Source organism: Halichoerus grypus, chromosome 9, assembly GCF_964656455.1.
Source record: "Halichoerus grypus chromosome 9, mHalGry1.hap1.1, whole genome shotgun sequence".
Taxonomy (NCBI): Eukaryota; Metazoa; Chordata; class Mammalia; order Carnivora; family Phocidae; genus Halichoerus; species Halichoerus grypus.
Window position 1 is genome coordinate 28,081,256 of NC_135720.1, and position 14,768 is coordinate 28,096,023.

General features: G+C 40.1%; 1 protein-coding gene across 1 annotated transcript; it reads left to right on the forward strand.

Annotated features, from left to right (window-relative positions):
- The first annotated feature begins 108 nt into the window (after positions 1 to 108).
- MTFR2 (mitochondrial fission regulator 2) lies at positions 109 to 13,860 on the forward strand. The gene is made up of 7 exons (XM_036097475.2): positions 109 to 509; positions 1,151 to 1,267; positions 5,527 to 5,631; positions 6,121 to 6,233; positions 7,183 to 7,424; positions 8,520 to 8,880; positions 13,464 to 13,860. The coding sequence occupies exons 2-7, from the start codon at positions 1,205 to 1,207 to the stop codon at positions 13,669 to 13,671; spliced, it is 1,092 nt and encodes a 363-aa protein (XP_035953368.2). The 5' UTR covers positions 109 to 509; positions 1,151 to 1,204; the 3' UTR covers positions 13,672 to 13,860.
- Positions 13,861 to 14,768: the final 908 nt, after the last annotated feature.

A 14,768-nucleotide genomic window follows, 5' to 3' on the forward strand; every position in this document is an offset into this window, starting at 1 on the left:
CCCCGCCCCGCCCACCAGCTGTCTATAGGCTTCTATTGGCTGCCTCGCGGGAGGTCCGCCCTCTAGAAGAAGAAGGAGGGAAAATCCCAGTTGGCGCTCCAAATAACCGTAACTAACGACGTCATTCCGCAGCCAATCACAAGCAGCGGTCTTTAGCCTTGTCCAATGAGATCGGGCACGGGCTTGGCCCGCGGAATTTGATTTTCGTCCAGGAACGCGGAAGTTGCGCCAGTCCTGGGGGCGAGCTGCAAGGTTGGGGGGAGAGGCGAGATGGGAGTGCGCCTCCTGCGGAGGTACCCGGGCTGAGCGAGGGGGTTCCAGTGCCCAGCCCCGGGTCGGTGGGAGGCGTCGTTACTGTCTGTGGCCTGCAAACTGAGGTGCGCGGGCCAATACGGGTGGACGTCCGAGCGCTCCTGTACCAGGACGTGTGCACTACGAGCTTCGCAGACTGCGGATTCGAGGCAGCTTGATGTTCCGGTGGTTGCTCGGAGGCTCGACTTCGGAGGAGGGTGAGCAAGGCGACCATGCTGGGTTAGGAGAGCCTCTGAGGAGGCTTGCGGCCAAAGCGAGTGACACGACAGGGCGCTAGTCTCGGTCTGTTACTCACTAGTTGGGTGACTACCTCACGTCGTATATCTGGAGTTCATATTCCTTATCTTTAAAATGAGGAGGATGGATGGTACCCCGATTCGTTTGTGAGAAAGCTGCTGTTCATTTGCTAAAGCCTTGTGTCGGCGCTCTGCCTACTTTCTTTCAAGGGTGATCTGAACTCATCCATCTCCTCAGCCCAGAGCTTTCAGGAGAGCGGAGACTTCGCTGTCGTAACTAACCTAAAGGCTTTCCTGCCAAGTGTCCAATCCATTGTTGGTTGATATTTATTAATGAAGACTTAAACATCCTATGAACTTTTAATGCAACTTAACTGATAAATTGAAGTTTCCTTTACCAGCCCATCCCCACTTCTCCATTCCTCTCTTTCTCTTTGACTTCCTTCAAAATACTGCTGGCCAAAAGAAATTAGTTGATGGTGTAATGTGAAACGAAAGGATTTCTCCAGGTTACTTAATACAGTTTTGTGCATTCGTTTTTTGTTTTTTTGTTTGTTTTTTTTTTGTCAAGAGTAATATTTTCTAAATTATTTTTCCTGAAGGTATCAAGAAACTGATCATGTTTCCTTGAATTCGCTTATGTATTTGTTTCATCAATGTCACTCATACTGAATATCTTAAGAGAAATGCTGGAATATTTTGGTGTTCCCATAGACCAGGTAAATGTCTTTTAATGGAGTTGAATGAACCTGTTGTATTTGTTGTTGGGTCTTATTTTGAAAATGATCTGTATGTAAACATTTAAGGTGAAATTGTTACTTCTTTTAAGGTGTAACAAAGATGAGTTTGCAATAGTATTCCTTTGGTAGTTTGAGTTAAAAAGGGGATAAGATTAGGGACACCTGCTGGCTTAGTTGGTAGAGTATGCCACTCTTGATCTCCAGGTTGTGAGTCTGAGCCCCACGTTGGAGGTAGCGTTTACTTAAAAAAAAAAAAAAAAAAGGATAAGATTATTAGTAACCTATTTACGGGATAGGTAAAATGCCAGCAAAAGAAGCAAATGCAGCAAAATATGGATATGACTTTCATAGATAAAATATATTTTTAATTAGCTAGTGGCTTTATTTAAGGTAACTTAAGTTTGGTATTTGGATATATAATGCAAGTTATAGCTCAACTTCAGCATAAATCTTGAGAGAGGATGACTTGGGTCTGAGAATTATAAGCAAATCCAATTTTCTCTACTTCTGGAGCATTACTACATCTAAGACAATATGCTTGGTTCTGCAGGTGATACAGAGCAGCAATACATGGTTCTTGTATTCATGATGCTTAAAATATAGTATGAGGAATAAGAAACATACAGACTACAATACAAGATTGAATATAAGAAAGAATAGTTGAGTTTACAGAATGGGCAAATTGTTGCTATTTGTTGTGAATTAGAAGAAAATAATAGTCAAGGATACTTTCAAGATTTTAAACAAAAGTAAGTTGAAGAGTGGTTATAAATTATAAATAGGCAATTGTTATATTATAAATATTATAAATGGGCAATTCAGTATGGGGAACTAGTTTGAGTAGGGAGCTAAGGTGAGCCAGATGTGCTGTTTGATTATATAAATACAAATATCCTGCAGATAGTTAAATGGTTCTAGAATGTAGGAAAAAGGGGTACCTGGGTGGCTCAGTCGTTAAGCGTCTGCCTTCGGCTCAGGTCATGATCCCAGGGTCCTGGGATTGAGCCCCGCATCGGGCTCCCTGCTCAGCAGGAAGCCTGCTTCTCCCTCTCCCACCCCCCCTGCTTGTGTTCCCTCTCTTGCTGTATCTCTCTGGTCAAAAAAATAAATAAAATCTTAAAAAAAAAAAAAAAGTAGGAAAAAGAGATTCAGATTTGAGGTTATCTGTATTATTTTGATATTTGAATTCATGGATTTTGACACAATGGAAGTTGTTGGATATTATTGATGCATTTTGAATTTCAGAAATAGTGGGATCAAAGATAATGGCAACTTGAGTAATAGTTGAAGATTTGCTTATCATTAGATTATTGATGCCTTTAGGGGTTTCTGTAGGTGGAGAGCGGCAGCTGCCTTGTATTTTGAAGAATGACTGAAGAAAGGAGATGGCATCGGCACCTTCGTTTGAAAAGTTTGTGAAAAGAGATCAAGAGTGACCATCAAATTGAAATTTTGTTTTCTTTCCAATATTAGAGATATTTCATGTTTGCAAGCATTGGGGAAGAACCTCATAGACAGGAAAAAAGATTCAAATGAAATGAGCAGTGCCCTGGAGAAGGTAGTTGGAAAAGGAATATAAATAAATAAGCCTTGGAAAAAAGATGGACAGTCGAGTAGGATAAAAGTGAGAGAGGGTGGAGAGGTTTTGAATGGAGAGAAATGAAAATTGAGGTATGTCACTATGGAGTTCTCAGTTTTCTCAGTTAAGAGCAAAGTCAAGGCTACTGGCAGGTAATAGAAATGGTGGCATTGGAGATTTCAGAGATTGGTGATTGCTTTGGGCAACATGATAGAGAACAGAACATGTTCTGAAGGGGTTGCAGAATACCTGTGCAGAATACTCAGCTGAAGTCAGCGTGGATTTGTAGTCTTTCTGAATATTGTTGTTTTGTGGTTTCTTTTCTCCAGCTAAGAGTAGTTGGGGTAGTTTATTCAGCATATCACTGAAACTATTGAAATTCTCTGCTTGGTAGGAAAGTCACATCAGTAAAGTCAAAATGAGGGTGCTGGATGAGGAATAGAAAAAGGAGGGGAAAGCATCAGAATGGTGAAGATGGTCAATGGCAGTGAAGGGATGAGAGAGAACAGGAGCTTGTCAGGATGGAACTTGCAGAGTAAGACATGAAGGTACCATCCAAGTTAACCAAGAGTTGGGTGGCTATTTATGTACAGTGAGTAGCCCTCACTGTAGCAAAACCTCTAGGCCTGTGGTTCTTAGGAAGAGTGTGCATATGAGTGATCTATAGAACACTTTAAATATAATTGCTCAGGCTTCAGGAAATTCTAGTGTTAATAGGTCCAGGATCTGTATACTTCAGGCTGTGCTAGTCAACATATATGGTAGCCACTGGCCAGATGTCATCTTCAAGCACTTGAAATGTCTGAATTGAGATCTACCATAGGTGTGAAATATACAATGGATTTTGAAGACTTAGTATGAAAAGAAGAATATAAAATAATGCCATTATTTTAAAAATATTGATTACATGTTGAAATGATAATATATACATATTGAGTTAAATAAAATATACTAAGAAAATTATTTCACCTTTTTCTACCTTTTCAGATGTAGCTACTAGAAAATTTATTTTACATATGTGGTTTGTGTTTTATTTCTCTTGGAAACCACCTTCCGAGGTGATTCTAGTATACCTATGGTTGAGAACTACTACGCTGTAGGATTGAAAAGCAACACAAACTTGTCTTTGCCTGCAAAGACTTCACAATCTAATGGAGCAAAGACAAAACTGCAAATGAAACACAGTTATATGTAGTTAGGTGTCCTATTGTATGGTACTCCTTAGAACTAGTTTAGGAATTCAGAGCCTAGGAAGCTCCTGAGAGCAGAGAGAATCAAATGTGTAGAGGAATGTGAATCTGGCATTAGAAGAGAGGTGAAAACAGCTGGTTCCAGGGCTCGAGTTAGAGCCAGGCCCTCTGGGCACATGGGTAAGTGCTTGGCAGTTAGGATAATATTGGCTTGTCTTTGAAACGAAGGGGAAAATCGCTTAACCCAAAAGAGCTTATGTCCTTGTTAATGAATAGTGAGTGGGTAATTCAGTTGGATAAACAGAACAGGGCCAAGTGGCAGAGAATCTTTAAGGGTGAGTGGACAATGAATACAGAATTCATGGAGGACGTTATGGAGACTGAGCTAGCAGAACTGATGGAAGATTGTGAGGCTAGTTGGTGGAATTAGTATTTAATCTTAGAGTCAGGTGTTTGGATATGATTGGATACGTTCAGAACCCTTACGACTTAAAAGCAGAGGGATGGCATTCTGTGTGCCAATGGCTTCCGGATCTTACTCTCTAGCCCCAGTTTTTCTCAACTAGTCAAATGGCTTCGATTTTTACCTATCATGTATTCTGTCTGCTGATGATTCCCAAATCCATCTAAATCCCAGATGTTTTTTCCTGAGTTCTAGGACTGTATATCCATCTGCTTATTGGATACTTCCAGGAAGATGCTGATAGGATGCTACCTATATCTGCTGCTTGTAATAAAATTTGTCCTTGTTATGGGATCTGAGGAAAAATGAAAAGTCCAAGTTTTAATGCTTTTTAAAGAGAGGAAGTGCTTTCTTTGTGTTGAAATCTCTGCCAAGAGCAGAAATGTTATGTCATATTTTGGGGAAGGTTCCTGTGGGAATAGTTTATACCAGTCTGGAAGGCCCAAAGGCAAAAGACAAGGTGGTATTTGAATTACAGTAGCACATTTCATTTCTATCCTCTTTTTAAGAACTGACTTCTAGTAGATATATTGCACTCTAAGTAAAGAATTCTTAAATTATCTAGTGCCAGATTAATTTATTCCCCTGAAAAGGATCTCACCTTTAAAGGGAATTACAGGAGTTTACTCTGTACTGCCTCATGCTTGAGAAACTGAAACTGTCAATTTTTGATTGGGCCAAAAGATATGTTTAGCTGGGAAGAGGGGAGGCAGTTTTTCTGAATAAAGTTCCCAAAGGTATATTGCCATTATCAGAAATAGAACAAACATGAATTTGTGGTGCTTTCTTAAAAGACCTTTCTTCCTGGAATATTATATAGGTTAACTCCCATCCTTTATTCATATATGACTAAAGTTTAATTCTTTGAAGAAAATACTTTGGGTATGCCATTCTGTATTATCTTTTTCAAAATAAGTGTTAGTGCATTTACATCTGCTTTTCTTCAAAGTATATAAACAGGCTTTAACAGAGTACTTTTTAAAAACAACACTCTATGTATAAACAGGTTTTGCAGATTAGAGAAAATAAAGACTATGGATCAGCTCGGAGTATTGTTCGTATTATTGGGAAAATTCTTCCTCTAGAACCTTGTCCCAGGCCTAATTTTGAGGTAAGTCAGTCAACAGGCATTGTTTAAGTACTATGTATAAAATAATCTTAGGTACTAGAGACAGAGTAGAACAAAAGAAGAAGAAATGTTTCCTGCAAGCCAAAAACCTTTAGCTTATTCTTGGAAACAAGTCATTTCTTGTATGTTTTTGTGTTTACTTCTTTAAGTAATTACATTCAGAGTTGGGCAGGTACAAAGCAATACCTGAATAGCTTATTTTATTCTTCTGGTTTGTGTTTTATGATAGATGACATTAACCAGGGTAGAGAATACTGCTACATGTTTAGACTTTAGAATAACATTTTCCTCAGTATTGTTTCTTGCTAACAGGTGCATGTTTGGTTTTGAACATTCTTTTTCCTTTTCACTCCTGGATTTTTAATTTATGTAATTTCCATAGGCATGCATGTGTTTTACCCCTGCTCCCAACCCCTGCAGTGCTCTGACTTTTTTTTTTTTTTTTTTTTTTTTTGCCTTTTTTTCCTTTAGTTAATCCCGCTGTTGAACTCTGTAGACTCTGGTAACTGTGGATCTGTAGTTCCATCTTTTGCTGATACTTTGTGTGTGGCAAATGATGAAGAAGCCAGTTATCTCAGATTTCGGTAATTTTATATACTTACTGTGGAAAATGGGATATGGGCTGTAATCTGAATTCTTGCACGTGTTGAAGTTTGATCATACTAATTGAGCCTTTTGTCTGTCTCTACTACTGTGCGTCTTACTAATATCTTCCTAATAAGGATGACTAGGTGTCTCTCATTTTTATTTCCCATTTCTCTTAATGCAGGCTTAGGAAGGAGTAATATTAAAAGGATGTCAGAATCAGTATGTCCATTTTTAGGAGAAAGCTGTTTCCTACACTAAATATTTTATATATTTATTTATATATTTAACCAAAAGGTATATAGCATTTACTGTGTACCAGGCAATGATGTTAAATATATTTCAAAATTAGGATGTGTTACTGCTTGAGAGGACTAACTTATGTGTTAGTAATATTCAGATATAGGCTATCAGCACAATAAGGGTCATTTATTCAAATATTACGGCTAAATTTATTATGTATCAAACTGGTTTATCTACTTAAAAAAAGTTAGAATACCACAAACTTACCCCTAACATAATACTGAATATAAGGCCTTTCAATACCTTATATTCAGAATACGTAGAATTTCTAAGTAAATCAACTTCATTTCTAAATAAATCAGTTTGTACTGTGTTTAAACCTAATAGGTAGAACAGTTACAGGATAATTATTTTTGTTTTACAGTCTCAGAGCAAGATTTGTTCCTTCATTCACTTACCACTTATGGTTACCTATAGCGGTTGTGTTCCAGATATTGAGAATACAAAGTTACACAAGATGTTGTGCTTGTCCTTAGTCAGTCTAGAGACAATCACGGGATAAAGAGAGCTTCTCCAATTTTTGTTTCTGTGTCTTTATTCCTCTTTAACTGAAAGAATTTATTGCTCTTGGAAAATTTCCCTCCGTTTCTCTTTCTCGCTCCCTCTCTCTCACTGTCATTGTCCACTTTTTCCTTCTACCCACAGAAACAGTATATGGAAACATGAAGAAGAGGAGAAAATGGAATTTTTCCATTCTTTGCAACCAGTTTGGAATCCATTGTCACCTGCTGTCAGACAGAATAAACGAATGAAAAGTGACGGGCCTGTAGGTGAAGCAGCATTTAAAAAGATAGCTGCCCTCGAAGAGGAGCTGACTTTTCTCCGTACCCAGATTGCTGCGATCGTGGGAAGGCAGGAACCGAGAGCGAGAGCCAGTGCGCATGCGGGTAAGGGGGGGGGGGGTTGTTTCAGTCCGACGGGGCGGGGCTAGCAGTTCGGTGGGCGCGCTGCCCAATGATAGTGTCCGTTGCGAGCGCAGCTGTGAGTGACGTTCAGTAAATCTAGGCTGTTGGGGATGTGCAATTACTATGCGTGGTGTTTATTTAGAGTAAGTTAAGACACATTTGTGGTGAGGGGGATGGCTTTGGTTCCAGCTATACTGCTGAAGATTGTGCTTTTGAATTAAAAAGCCTGTTTTCTCAGGAAGCTTTTCTACCTCTTCAGAAAAGCACAAATTTATGAGGAACGATGTATTAATTTGAAAGAAGAGCATGTATTTGTAGCTTGAAGTTATTGCTGCTATCGTTCCACCAAATTCAGGTTGAATAATGTGTTCCAGATGATCTTTTTCTAAATGTTTAGAGATGTGACTTGTTTTAAACAACACACACACGTAATACATACGTGTATCTCTACACATTCATATACACACATGTATAATTCATTATACATGAAATGTTCATATTGTATATTTATAATATATACAAATATATAATACATATTAATAAATAATAGCAATTAAAGTGAGATATACACATATTCTTTTTTTAGCAGTCATCTTAAGAACACAGTCTTTTGGGAGCAAATCTGTTGTGAAAATTAAGTACTCAGTACCCATCCTAGGCTCTTGCCTAGAAAATAGTTTGTTTCTACAGTGTCATCATAAAGAGAATATACCAGTTTGAGTGTTTCTAACTACAAATTGTTTATTATGTTTTAGCTTTTTTAAAATAGAGGATGACATTCAGATTGTATGTTAATTACTGAAAAAGCACTTTTTATTTTCTTTTTAAAATGCATTCTCACCCTTCCTCCCTTTAAAGGCCTACACAGACAATCCTAATTGGATTAAAAATAAATTTATTCTTTGGTTTGACTGTTACAAAAATTACTAAGCAGATGGGATTGCTTCTTTTTCCTGGCCACCCTACCATTATTTTAGTAACATTACAGAAATTGTTCCTGTTTCAGTTCTAATTAGTGTTATGTGTTATGTTGGAGAGAATTTTGCATGATTTTTCAAAAGAGTACTTTGTTTTTAGGCTTCTTTGACTTGAATGACGAGCCTAGCAGTGTGGGACAAAGACCGTCACCAGGGACTGCTGAACTGAGCGCCCAACCAGATCCATTTTCAAGTTCAGTGCTTTTCCCACTCCACCCCCTCCCTCCTCCTCCTCCTCCTCCTCCACTGCCCCCTCAACTTTTTTCTCCACAGCCTGCATGTTCTCTCACACAGCCAGCATCTAATAATATGTGTGACTCAGATAATTCAGCAAATGAAATGAAAAAACAGCACCCAGGTGATAGTAAGACCAATTACAGTCATTCAAAAAACCAGGATGTTCCAAACATGTTGGATGTTCTAAAGGACATGAATAAGGTTAAGCTTCGTGCTATTGAACGGTATGTTATCATAACTTGAGAAATGAACCAATTTCTATTAATGATGTTTTAATAATTTATTGTATTTATCAAAGTACACACAGACCAGTCTTCTCTCTCATTCCTTTTTACTCCAACTGGACACCTCTCCCAGAAAAAATCATTTTCCATTTTTTTTTTACTCTTCTAGTGTCTTATCTGTATTTTATTGTTTTTAAGATTTTACTTATTTATTTGACAGAGAGAGAGAGAGAGAGAGAGCACAAGTGGGCAGAGCAACAGGTAGAGGGAGAGGGAGAAGCAGGCTCTCCCGGAGAGCAGGGAGCCCGATGCGTGGCTCAATCCCAGGACTCTGGGATCATAACCTGAACTGTAGGCAGACGCTTAACCAACTGAGCCACCCAGGTGCCCCTCTTATCTGTATTTTTGAAACAACATACTTCTTTTGCTATTTCTTAATACTTTAACTGTATTTATTTCCCTTTGTTAAGACTCAGGAGTGCATGTTCTCCCAGCCATCCTATCCTCTAACACATACACACAGATACACCTCTTGTTTCATCTTCCCAATATAATTAAATCCTTAGTTTTTACTTAAATCAGTAATCAGAATTTACATCCTTATAACAGTAAACATTCACAAGTAAGCCATTTCCTATGCTACGATTACATTTTGTTTGTTGAATAATTTTATTTTCTATTGCAGTTAATATCTCTCTGAGTTTCTTTCTCTTTTTCTTTTTCTTTTCTTTTCTTTTATTTTTTAAAGATTTTATTTATTTATTTGAGAGAGAGAAAGCATGAGAGGGGGGAGGGTCAGAGGGAGAAGCAGACTCCCTGCCGAGCAGGGAGCCCGATGCGGGACTCGATCCTGGAACTCCAGGATCATGACCTGAGCTGAAGGCAGTCGCTTAACCAACTGAGCCACCCAGGCGCCCTCTCTTTTTCTTTTTAAAATAAATTCCCTGGTAGGAGGCCTCTGTCCTGTTCCAATCTCTGGTTCCCGCAATCCTTCTGCATTGTGGCCATGCTGAGGATTTCCTTGGCCATCATCATGGGCATTCTCTACCCTCTCTCTTGTGTTGCCTCACCCATTTCTGGGGTGTCCTATCTTCCCATACCTTCCTGAGAAAGGATCTATAAAAAGGGAGATTATTTTAAGACCTTGCATATCTGAAAATGTTACTATTTTATTCTCAGTTCATTGCTAGTTTGGCTGGGTATATAGTGGCAGAAAATCATTTTTCTGCAGAATTTTGAAGACATCGTTCCATTGATTTCTGGCTTCCAGTGTTCTTGTTCAGAAGCTCATGTCATTCTCATTCCTGGCACCATGTATGAAACCTGTTTCTTTATTCTCGAAGCATTTAAGATCTTCTCTTTAGTCCTGGTGTTCGGAAATTTCATGATGCCATGCCCTGGAGAGTTCCTTTTTTAATTTCTTATGCTGGGCACTTGTGGACTCAGTCTTGAGTTTACATTTCATTCAGTATGTAGACTTTTCCTCAGTCCCTGTTTTCAGGAAGGCAGCTCATCCCCCACCATCTTTGCTTTCATTAGCTTTCCAGATTTCAATGTTTTGTTGCTGTTCTTACCCACTCTCTCATAATTTCTTTGTCTTTGTGGGTATACGTCCTTTTCATTTCTTTACTGTCATTTTAGTAGGATTTCACAGAGATCTGCCATGTTCATCTGGAAATCCCTCAATGAGGTTTTTTTGTGAGAAAATAAATATATTTTCTATATAATAGTGTTAGGAAAGCCCCTGCATCATTTCATTATTAACCAGGTTATGATTTGATCCTTGTGTGAGGCACCTGGTACAGAGAAGAATGTTGTTGATAGATGGGCACACTTGTTCCAGCAAGAGGGCTGACTGGTATCACTGGGCCCAGTCTGGCAGATGGTGATTCCAACTGTTACCATCACTGGAGACACAGCAAGGAGGCAGTAGACTCTCCCCTCTACCCCTAGTCTCTCAGTTTTCTACAACTAACCTGGCATTATACATTACTGCAGAATCAGATGAGGCTTCCCCCATCTTTACATTTACAGTCACTGTTCATGTTCTCTGCCTTCTATCTTGTTACTGTGAATGAAGTGTCATTGTTCATGTCCATGCTATCCCCTGGGTTACTGGTTCCCCTTCTCTCTCATCTCAAGGATTTTACTTAAAATTATCCCTTCTGTCTTCTACATCATCAAATTTTCCTTCTCTACTTTATTCTCCTCACACCTGAGTGTTTCCTGTCTTCAAAACACGTACGTCCCTGGCATTATTGTTTCTCTGCTCCTCTTTCTGGTATAAATTCTTGTTGTCAATAGTTTGTTTGCATTTCTCACTTCCTTCTTCTACCCACTGTCCTATGGTCTCTGTCCCCATCACTCCACTGAAAACTGCTCTTTATCAAGGTCACCAGTGACTCTCTTGCTAAATACAATGGTCAATTCTTATTGTTCCTCCTACCTGATATCATGGCAGTATTTGATATGATCTGTGGTTCCCTCCTCCTGGGAACACTTTCTACCTTTGGCTTCAAGGAAATCACAGTTGGTTTTCCTCTTACTTCACTGTCCATTCCTTATTCCTTTGCTTACTCTTCCTTCTGGGCCTGGTGTCTCCATGTTGGCATGTGCAAGGCCCAGACCTCAGTCCCCTTCTTTCTATATCCACATTGTTTCCTTTGGTGATCTCACCGAGTCCTATGGCTGTGTATACCAGGGATATGCTAATGGCCTTCATATTTATTTTTCTATCCCTGATTTCTCTCCTCTGCACCCCGTGCCTGCCTGATATCATTTGCCTGTCTCACATGTGTCTCAGGCTTCACATGTCCAAAACAGAACTTTTCCTTCCTACCTGTCCACTTCATCCACCTTGAAAACCTGTTCTGCCCCAAGTCTTTTGCATCTCAGTAAATAGCAACACCATCACCCAGTTGTCTGTTCAGTCCAGAGATCTAGAATCATCCTTTTCCTTTCCTTCCCATTTCCTTTCTGTCAGCATACAGCTCAAATGTGTGTACCCTCATGATCTAACTGCTGCCCCCAATCTAAGTCACCATCTCTAGCTTGGACTTCTGCAATAGTTTCCTAACTGGTCTCTCTCCGTTCTTGCCTCCTTATTTTTTCTCCATATAGTAATCAGGGTGATCCTTTAAAAATTGAAGTCCAGGGGTGTTTGGCTGGCTCAGTTGGTGGAGCATTTGACTCTTGATCTTGGGGTTGTAAGTTCGATCCCCATGCTGAGTGTAGAGATTACTTAAAAATAAAATCTTTAAAAACAAAAAAATAAAACAAATAAAACTTGGAGTTCGATCTGGCCATTCCCTGCTTAAAACCCTTTGGTGGTTTTCCGTCATGCTTAGAATATAATCCAGACACCTTGCTGTGTCCTCTAAGTGCCCCCAGAATCCAGCCCTTGCTTCTGTCTCTGACCTCATGACCTACTTCCCATGTCACTCTCTGCACTCCAGCTGTACCTGTTTTTCTTTTTTCTCACACATGCCAAGCTCCTCCTTGATGCATCCACTGGATGTTCACACTAACACTGACTCGGAGGCATTTATAGAGATGCCATCTCCTTAAAGAAGCTTTTCCTGGTCATCTCATCTAAGGTGCTGTTGTCCCAGTCACTGTCACATTACCTACTTAATTTTATTCATAGCATGCATTGCTATCTGCAGTGACCTCACTTGTTGATTGATGATTTCCTGTCACCAGAATGTTCCATGGGGGATATGGCTCTACCCTCAAAGCATAAAATGGAGCCTGGTATAATAGTAGGCATTAAGTGAAGACTGAATGAACGATTGGCCTAATGGTTTTCTTTTCATGAATTTGATAGTCCCCTTAAAAGTTCTTAAATATTTCTTTAAATTTTCCACTGGAAAATTAGAAAATTAAATAAATTAAATAAAGATCTTCAGGGGCGCCTGGGTGGCTCAGTCGTTAAGCGTCTGCCTTCGGCTGGGGTCGTGATCCCAGGGTCCAGGGATCGAGCCCCACACTGGGCTCCCTGCTCTGCGGGAAGCCTGCTTCTCCCTCTCCCACTCCCCCTGCTGTGTTCCCTCTCTTGCTGTGTCTCTCTCTGTCAAATAAACAAAATCTTAAAAAAAAAAAATAAATATCTTCAGTACAGGGCACCTGGGTGGCTCAGTTGGTTAAGCGACTGCCTTTGGCTCAGGTCATGATCCTGGAGTCCCGGGATCGAGTCCCGCATCAGGCTCCCTGCTTGGCAGGGAGTCTGCTTCTCCCTCTGACCCTCCTCCCTCTCCTGCTCTCTGTCTCTCATTCTCTCTCTCTCAAATAAATAAAAATAAAATCTTTAAAAAAAAAAAAAAGATCTTCAGTACAGTGAGATATTTGATACTCTCAGGTCACAACAAGATTGTGGTGGAGCCCCACTCACACGGTTTCTTGGTTTTCTGATTCCTAATTCATTGTGCCTTCCAGATTCCTTGTTCTTTGGCAAAAATACTCAACCTCTTGAAGAATAATTAGATTGTAAAGTATTATGCTTATATTTCTGGTACGTTTGTCAACAAGGAGCGTAAATTACACAAACCTTTAATTCAAAAAAGTTTTTTTTTTTTTTTTAATAGGTCACCTGGAGGTAGACCCATTCATAAGAGGAAAAGACAAGATTCACATTGGGATCCAGTGTCTTTGATATCCCATGCACTTAAGCAGAAGTTTGCCTTCCAAGAAGATGATTCCTTTGAGAAAGAGAATAGGTCTTGGGAATCTTCTCCATTTTCTAGCCCAGAAACTTCAAGAGTGAGCTATAATAACGTAAAGCTAATGTTTTAATTTTTCTGAAGTGTGTTGTGCATCTGTGGCCGCCTTCAGGCTCCGCTGGAGCGCTCGCGCACAGCGGGCCATGCGCCTGTGCACCAGTACCGCCCATGTTTCTCATGTGTCTGTTCACGTTCACACATTCCTTTTCGCTTTTAGCTTACTATGAAGTCTTTTGAAATAAAACACTTGATTTGAAAAATACTTGTGCGTGAGTTGGTCAAGGTTTCTCCTGCCAGGTGCTAACTGGCCGTTGCTGTCTGCAGTTGGAGCGGGGTGTCCGAAACTCGGAGAGACCAGAGAACTGCGCAGACTCAACCTCCCCAGAGTGAAATGAAGACTCCCACTATTTTTCCTCAAATATAAAGACTGGGTTATTTAGTTAAATAGAATGTTAACAGTGCTTTTAAAAAGGCAACTGGGATCATAATCATCTTCAGTGATAATGCTTCTTGGTTATTTAAAAGGACACATACCTGTATTTCAAACACTTGACCCTTGAGATTGCCTCTTTTTTTTAAATTTAATTTTATTATATAAAGTCGATCAGAGAAAGACATGTACCATATGATCTCACTGATAGGAATTCTTAATCTCAGGAAACAAACTGAGGGCTGCTGGAGATTGCTTCTTATTGGAATTCCCTTTTCTTTAATTCAGACATTAGTTTGGGGCTTGCTTTTCCCATCCCACGGCTTACTCGAGGCAGTAGTACCTACGAGCGAGCCCTGGCAGCGAGGGGACCTGGAGGGAGGGAAGCGTCTGCCACAGGCGCCCAGCGCGGAGGAGCCGCGCCTGCGCCAGGGGAAGGGGCGGAGCGACGGAAGAGCGGAGGTGGGGGCGGGGAGAGCGGGCGGGAGCAGCCGACCCCTCAGCGGCCGCCCGCGCGCGCGTAGCCTCTGAGTTAGTCTGCGTGCGCGCGCGGTGGCGGAGGTTCGTCAGGTCGGCCCTGGAAATTCTTAACTCTAAGAAGGCAAAAAAAGTATAGTTTACTTTAGAATTATTACAATCATAAAGCACAAATGTCCTAAAAATAAATGTTTAACATTTGTGTAGAAATGTCTTAACTTGCAGGGTACTTTTTTGCTCACCTCTTTTGATCTTCACAGCAA